Genomic DNA, 7,748 nt, shown 5'->3' on the forward strand with positions numbered 1-7,748 from the left:
TTTCACAAATTGCTCCTGTCATTTCGGTTTATTTACATTCTAAGCAGAAATTATTTTGTTGGACGTTTTGTAAAGTTTTTATCTATCAAATTTGCAAAAAATAAAAATGCTCCGTTTCTCAAAATCCAGTGAATGTGGATAGAATAAAACAGTTATTCCACTCAATCTTGTCGTACATGGCTTATAGCCCCTCATGTATGATTTGGTTTCGTGGAATAACACACACACTCTCACACACACACACACACACACACACACACACACACACACACACACACACACACACGTGTGTGTATGTGTGGGATATATATGTTTGCAGTAGTTGCTCAAGGTTTACTCTCACCTTCTTGGCCCATATCCTCATCATGATGTTGTAGGCGCTGATAGAGAGAATTTTGCGTTTGCTTAGGTGCCGGTGGTGAAAAAACAGGCAACGCTGTGCTCGCTCCACATCCCCTATAAAAACACACGCCTCCAGGTGGCAGCGCAAGTTTAGCTGTGCATCGCCATAATGATTCCCATCTTTATCTTCTAGAAGTTTCTGGGCATTCGTCAGACTCCACTCACCAATCATCTTTTCATGCTCTTTGACTTCAGCCAGCTCTGCAGCTCTGGAAAGTTCTTCGGGATTCTCCTTTACTATGGTTGTACTTGAACAACGTTTAGACACCTTTGGTTGTAAGTGTTTGGACTGAGGCGTTGGACTTGTTGTGGACTCGGGTATGGGTGGTTTGCTCCTTTTGGCAGTAGAGATTATTTTCATGGACATTCCAGGAGCCATTAGCTTTCCTTTACTGCTTTTTGCTGTTGCTGCTGTTCTGTCATGGAGTTTTTGCTCTTTCTTAGTTTTGTTTGACTTCTCAAGCTTTAGTTTCTCAATCCAGCGGCTTGCGTGAGTTTTGGAGGGGGAGTTATCTGAAGTGGTACCTTTTTTAGTGGACTGAACAGCTTTAGGAGTTTCTACCTCAGTCTTTTGTCTCTTCAGTAGCGTGCCTCTTTTTTCTCCCTGTGGTACTTTGACGAATTCAACCGTCAATTGTTTTACATGTAAAACATCAGACTGCAACTGTTGCATCCGAGCCTCGAGAACTGGAATTAAGAACAAAATCAACAATATGATTATTCCAAAGATCATCAATAACTGCACCCCTGAAGTCATGTGACCAGCAGTAAGCTAGTCATAAAATCATAACCGATAAGTGAAACAGAAAAAAACCCCAAAACACTCATTACTTCTATAATAATGCATTTAAAATTAACAGCATAAAAAGCACAAATACATTTTTTAAATTACTATGGAATCAATTTTGTGCTAAAATATTCATACAATACTTTTGAAATTTCAAACAAAAATGACAAATCAAAATACAGAAAAAGAAAAAAAAAAAGAGTCAATTTTTTTAGACTGGCAAACAAATTATTCGTGTAATCGTGCAAAATATCAGTCTATTACTCTTCAGAAATCTTTTATTTTTGTTCCGCGTCTTTCTCAGTTTTGCTTGACGTAATTTATTTTGGTTGCGATTCCAGCTTTCTCGTTTGCGCTCCCTGACTTTTTGCTTGCAGTTTTGGCACAAACTTCACATGTGGGTGGGCTGTCCAGGAATGCATTCCCATTGGCTAACTTGTGTTTGACTGACAGCTACGCTCAGCCATTCCCTACTCGGATTCTGGCGGACTGTTTGACGAGTGACCGATCCATTGACGGTAAACAAGGATCGAGTGGACTTCAGTGGCGACTATGATATTGAATTTACACTTTGTTGAATTAATTCAATATCATAGTCGCCACTGAAGTCCACTCGATCCTTGTTTACGGTCAATGGATCGGTCACTCGTCAAACAGTCCGCCAGAATCCGAGTAGGAAATGGCCGCAACAGCCTCCGGGGAATGGCTCAGCGTAGCTGTCAGTCAAACACAAGTTAGCCAATGGGAATGCATTCCTGGACAGCCCACCCACACGTGAAGTTTGTGCCAAAACTCCAAGCAAAAAGTCAGGGAGCGCAAACGAGAAAGCTGGAATCGCAACCAAAATAAATTACGTCAAGCAAAACTGAGAAAGACGCGGAACAAAAATAAAAGGTTTCTGAAGAGTAATAGATGATATTTTGCACGATTACACGAATAATTTGTTTGCCAGTCTAAAAAAATTGACTTTTTTTCTTTTTTTGTATTTTGATTTGTCGTTTTTGTTTGATATTTCAAAAGTATTGTATGAACATTTTGGCACAAAATTGATTCCATAAATTACAAGACATATCCTGAATCTTTTAACTGTGTGAAAAAGATATTCAAAAATATATTAAATATAAAAATATTAACATTAACGCATTACTCTCTAGTATAGGATGAAAAAGCCTTAATGAACCGGCAAAAAATTTATTCACATGATCATCAGTTTGATTCTTTGGTTTTGCACTAGGTGTACAGGGCTAATATTGGTACCAAGCAACTCATCAGCCTTCGAGTCTCTAGCTTCAGAACCTGATTGGCTCCCTGCACATCCATGCTCGGATTTTCAATGAGAAAAACATTTGAACACCATGACATAATAGCTTTTCAGAGCAAGACAAAGTAACTTAATTGAAAAAAGTTCACAGAATCCCAACTTTAAAGTTTACTCATGAGAAAAATGGTTAGTGTTGAGCAAATTTATATAATCTCATGCATTTGATGATAGACTACGGGAAAAAGTCTGTGGTTAGTCACCTGCCATGTCAGTCAAACTAAACTTCTCCATTTGGGAAAGTAAAGGGTTTGTGGCCATATTTACCGACACTGAGTACCAGACTCTCCAGAAAATCCTAGAAAAATATTGTCCTAAATGCGGCACGGTGGTGTAGTGGTTAGCACTGTCACCTCACAGCAAGAAGGTCCGGGTTCGAGCCCCGTGGCCGGCGAGGGCCTTTCTGTGTGGAGTTTGCATGTTCTCCGCGTGGGTTTCCTCCGGGTGCTCCGGTTTCCCCCACAGTCCAAAGACATGCAGGTTAGGTTAACTGGTGACTCTAAATTGACCGTAGGTGTGAATGTGAGTGTGAATGGTTGTCTGTGTCTATGTGTCAGCCCTGTGATGACCTGGCGACTTGTCCAGGGTGTACCCCGCCTTTCGCCCGTAGTCAGCTGGGATAGGCTCCAGCTTGCCTGCGACCCTGTAGAACAGGATAAAGCGGCTACAGATAATGAGATGAGATGAGATATTGTCCTAAATACCTGTACATAACCCAGTCTTCACAAACCTGTTTCAAATTACGTTATTCAGCATCATAATCTCATCTTTACATCAACAATTTTGTGAAATAGCATCAGTTAGTATTTGTATATTTAAATGTAACCATGTCATTAATAAACCCTGCTCTTGATGGAATGAAACAAAATTGCAAAAAATTATCTTCAGCTCTGAAGCTGTCATCAAGAATGTGTGACTTTACAAAAGGTGCAGCTTTAGGCATGTCTGTGGGAATATATTTGTACATAAAAATGATTCTGACTCCAGTTACTTGTTTGCTAGATTTGCCTTGTATTTCTAGGTCAAAACTATGCAAACGTCAGACACCAAACAAGTTCTAGCTGATCAACTAGATTTATAGTGATCAAGGATCGAGTCTAGGATGTACATCTTGTGCCTTTAGATCTATGCTTTCTAAACATTAAGGTCACATGGCTAAGAGAGGGCAGAACTATACCATCCAACAAATGAGACTGTTCCCACACTCGTCTTTTCCCATCTTCCTTCTTTGGAATAGCAGAGTATTGCCTCTGGTATAGTGTTGTCCATGGGTTATCTGAGAAAACAGAGACAATTAGGATAAACTAAATGATAGGAAAGTAAAAAATAGTAAAAATAAAGTGTGACAAGGTATCAGGAGTCCATCAGGAGGGATGTTTCAGCCATAAAGGATTTTGGTGGTATTTAGTGCTCACCAGAAAACCCCTAATGAACACCTACAGGAATATCCTGGAAATCACTGAGCCAAATTCAACTACAAGGGCACTCGGTAGAGTGCATACCTCCACCAAGCCACATACTCGGATTTGCATCAGAATCTAATCAATTGTTCCTTGGCTCATGGCCCACCTTTCCTCAAAATTGCATCAAAATCCGTTCACTACTTTTTTGAGTTATGTTTGGAACACACAAACAAATGGAGGCGAAAACATAACATCCTCTAACAAAGTTGCTGGAGATAATTAAGGTCCACTTGATTAAAACTATGAGTGTTTCTCAATGTATAACAATGACCCCCATCTTCCCCCTCCCCCCATCCAACATGGCTGTTTCCATGTACAAATCGTTATTCAAGTTCTACCCTGTCAAACGATGAACAGGGACCATGCTAGCACCTGGTTTAGAGTACGCTGTGCACATTTTGGCTGCCGCTTCTCACTGGAGCTTTTGATTTTTCTTTATCCTTCCTTTGTTTTTCTTTTTGTGTTTGTATAGTTTGATGTTTATTCTTTGTCTGAATGTTTTGTGCGCCAGTTGTGGTGTAGCTCCGGACCCAGTTTTGGGCATCAGTCCCCTATGGGTGATGCCTGTGCTCCTTGCTATGGACTGCATTGAGCTCGTTACTCTTTTAACATCAGGGTTGTCCAACGCTCCGTGCGGCGGTGCTTCTGTGTGGTGTTCCAAGCGATGCTGCCCAGTGGCGTCGTGGTGGCTGTGCAGGTGGTTCGGGACATACCGGCGCTCTGTGTGGCGGTGCTTCTGTGCTCGCTTTGTGGATCCATGGCGCAGTATTCCAGGTCATGTTGCCCAATGGCTGCCCAGGCGGTGTGGGATTTACCTTCGTGCGCCTTTGGTGGGACTATAGACCCTTCCCACGTGACGTCACGACAAACGCGGCTGCCATTTTGGACATGAACTACCAGTCTACCACAGCCAACAACAAGGAACGACGGCGACGCATCGAAAGGAATATAGCCATCAAAGAAAGTGTTTACTTTCAGCAAGACTTCCATCATGCCATTATATTGTTGTGCACCTGGATGTAGTAACCATCAACACACAAGGCAAGATTTATCATTTTATCGGATCCCGACAGATGCTGACCGACGGAGAAGATGGATGGTCTCTAAAATATTGGCAAAATGATGTTTATTGACATAGCAATCGTGTGTAACGGGAAGCATTTGCATATCCGAAGTGTTGTGTTTACATCAAAGATAAAATAAACTGATATGACAACGACTGCTGCTGCCAGGTTGGGGACACAAACTAGTAGAAAGGAAGTGTGCCAACACACTTCCTTTGTGGTCGATTCTGCTTTAAGGTAAGATGCATTTAATTATTCGTCTGCTGTGGGTTTGGAATCGGTAGCCTGACTGATTCGTTCATGTTTGTGGTGCCATTTGTTTGTTGACGCGTGTTGAAATGGAAGATTGGTTGTTGACAGGATTTCCAGTGATGCTTTGGTGCTGCTGTGGATCAGATGTGTTGAGTAGCCTGACTGCTTTTTTTTTTTCTTGCGTGTGGTATCATTGTTGACGCGAGGTTGTTTTTTGAACATGCCAATGCGGACACGATTTCCCCTGATGAGTTATGACTTCAGATGCGATGCGTGTGTGGAGGTGTGGAGTCCGCATGATATGTGCGTAAGATAGGCTTCTCGTGTTTGGAGAGCCGCGCTCTGAGACAAGCGCAAGCACACACACCCCCAAGGGAAAAAAAGGGACCCCCCGAAAATATTGGCATAGTTTGAACACTGGGTTGGAGAAAGTAATGGCAAATAGTGAGTGCACAAACCATAGAAGGTAAACTGTACACAGCGCCAGGGCAGTGTGATGGTACGTCTACTTTTAGATTGTGTTAGCTTATCAATGAACACAATCGTCACTCGACGAGTTTCACGTCTTTACGACGGATACTTAAATGTGTGTTAGGTATTATTGTTGCAGTCTAAGCAGTCATTGTAGCAGCTAGATGAGCGAGAACCGAAAGGGTCTGTGCCATAAACCGTTATTTCTTCATGTCCAAAATGGCGGTCACGTTTATGAAGGTCACGTGAGTGAAAAGGGTCTATAGGCAGCAACACCATTGGAATTACATCCTGACCCTTTTTTTGATGGACTTTCCCCCCCCCTCTAATTGTAAAGCGACCGTGGGTATGAGAAAGGCACTATATAAATGGAACTTATGATTATTAGCACCACAGCTAACCATATTGTTTGGGTTTTGGATTATTTTAAAGAGAGCTAAGATAATAATGACACGGTATTTTATGTTAGGCACTGGTCTCTCCATCCAAGTAGCATCTGGACAGTGGTGGTCCTGCTCTGATGGATGGGGTAGAAAGGTGGGATTAGCTCATAAATCTGCCAACGATTGTAACTACATGGCAGCTGCAGCCAGTAAACAGACTGCTCGATCCCACTGTATGTACACACACTTAACATTTCATTACCAAGGTGCTCTGATACATTTATTATCACATGTACTAGCGTTATTTTTCTTAAAGTAAGAAAAGGTGTGAGTGTAGCAACGAGGCTAGAGTTAATAACTTGGCAGCACCTTCAGGGGAATATAATAAACAGATAAATCTAAGTATGGGCCATATAAATATGGGTTAAATCACAATTCGTCTACATTTACATATATAGTGCCCTACACAGAGTGTACATGCCACTATTTAATGCCCTGCGTAGTGCTTTTATAACATGACTACGAAGCCACTTGGAATTGAAGAGCCGCCAGGATAAATGTAATAAACTTAAGCTAACACTGATAATTTCCCACCCGGAAGAACAATATACAGTAACCAGCATGCGCCATGCTTCTACTGTTAGCTCCTGCTGTGTTATGAATCTGGCTACAAGTTACTATGAACAGTCATGTTAATTACCCCGTGTTCCTCTCTCGCTGTTATTCCGGAGTCTGAGGCAGCTCTCACAGTGGCTGGCATTTAATGCAAACCGAACACTTCTTTCAAACATGAATCTACCGCTCAAGTGTTTCGGAAAAGCGCACAGTCTTAAAAGTGACATTTCGGCATGTTAACAAGTTCACAACAGCCGCATTACTCTCTCAGCAGGCGGCCATTTTGATTCAGACTCGACCAGAAGACTGTCGATTGTTCGCGTTCAGGACAAATAAAAGATCACAGACATAGATAGATAGATAGATAGATAGATAGATAGATAGATAGATAATTTCTAAAGCTAATATAAGAGCTGCGAAATATCCATTACTAACAATTTTGTTTGCAGATAAATTTGAACGGTTCGTTAATTGTTGAATCTTTTTTCAAGATAAAACATGCAGTTTACCTGTAGACCTGTAGGGGGCAGTCTTTCCTAGTATGCCTTTATCAATTTGTCCAGCCTTAAAAATTCAAAGGCAGTTGTTTGTTTGACATATACAGTAGTAAAATTTCCTCCAGTCAAACAAAGAAGGTGAATCACACAAATTACACACAGAGATACACTGTTTATGATTATAGTGTAGTAATTGAAGCGGGGGACTTTTTTGGCCAGTGACCCCATTTTAAGAACCCCAAATAATTCCTATCGTGGTAGAAATAATAGCCCTACAGTTTAAAAAAAATTGCAACCCATTACTGAAAATAAATGCACAATTCACACAACGTGAGCAAATCAATATAAAACACTGAAGAATGCAAACACATATACAAGACATTTAATTATTGTATACTGTATTAAAGAGAGGAAAAGAGCACATAGATTCTTTTTAATTATACACTCAACAATGCTGTTATGAATCACTGTGGGTAAGAGTGATCACTGTGAATGA

At 41.1% G+C, this 7,748-nt stretch overlaps 1 protein-coding gene across 1 annotated transcript in view; it reads right to left on the minus strand.

Moving 5' to 3' along the window:
• Positions 1–7,037, minus strand: part of polrmt (polymerase (RNA) mitochondrial (DNA directed)) — a 115,092-nt gene extending 108,055 nt beyond the window's left edge. The window contains exons 1-3 of the mRNA XM_060941401.1: positions 6,841–7,037; positions 3,685–3,783; positions 344–1,089 (exon numbers count right to left, since the gene is read on the minus strand). Coding sequence (XP_060797384.1) covers positions 344–1,089; positions 3,685–3,783; positions 6,841–6,982 — 987 coding nt within the window. The 5' untranslated portion in view covers positions 6,983–7,037. The remainder of the gene's footprint in view (positions 1–343; positions 1,090–3,684; positions 3,784–6,840) is intronic.
• Between the last annotated feature and the right edge of the window lie 711 nt (positions 7,038–7,748).

Source organism: Neoarius graeffei, chromosome 15, assembly GCF_027579695.1.
Source record: "Neoarius graeffei isolate fNeoGra1 chromosome 15, fNeoGra1.pri, whole genome shotgun sequence".
NCBI lineage: Eukaryota > Metazoa > Chordata > Actinopteri > Siluriformes > Ariidae > Neoarius > Neoarius graeffei.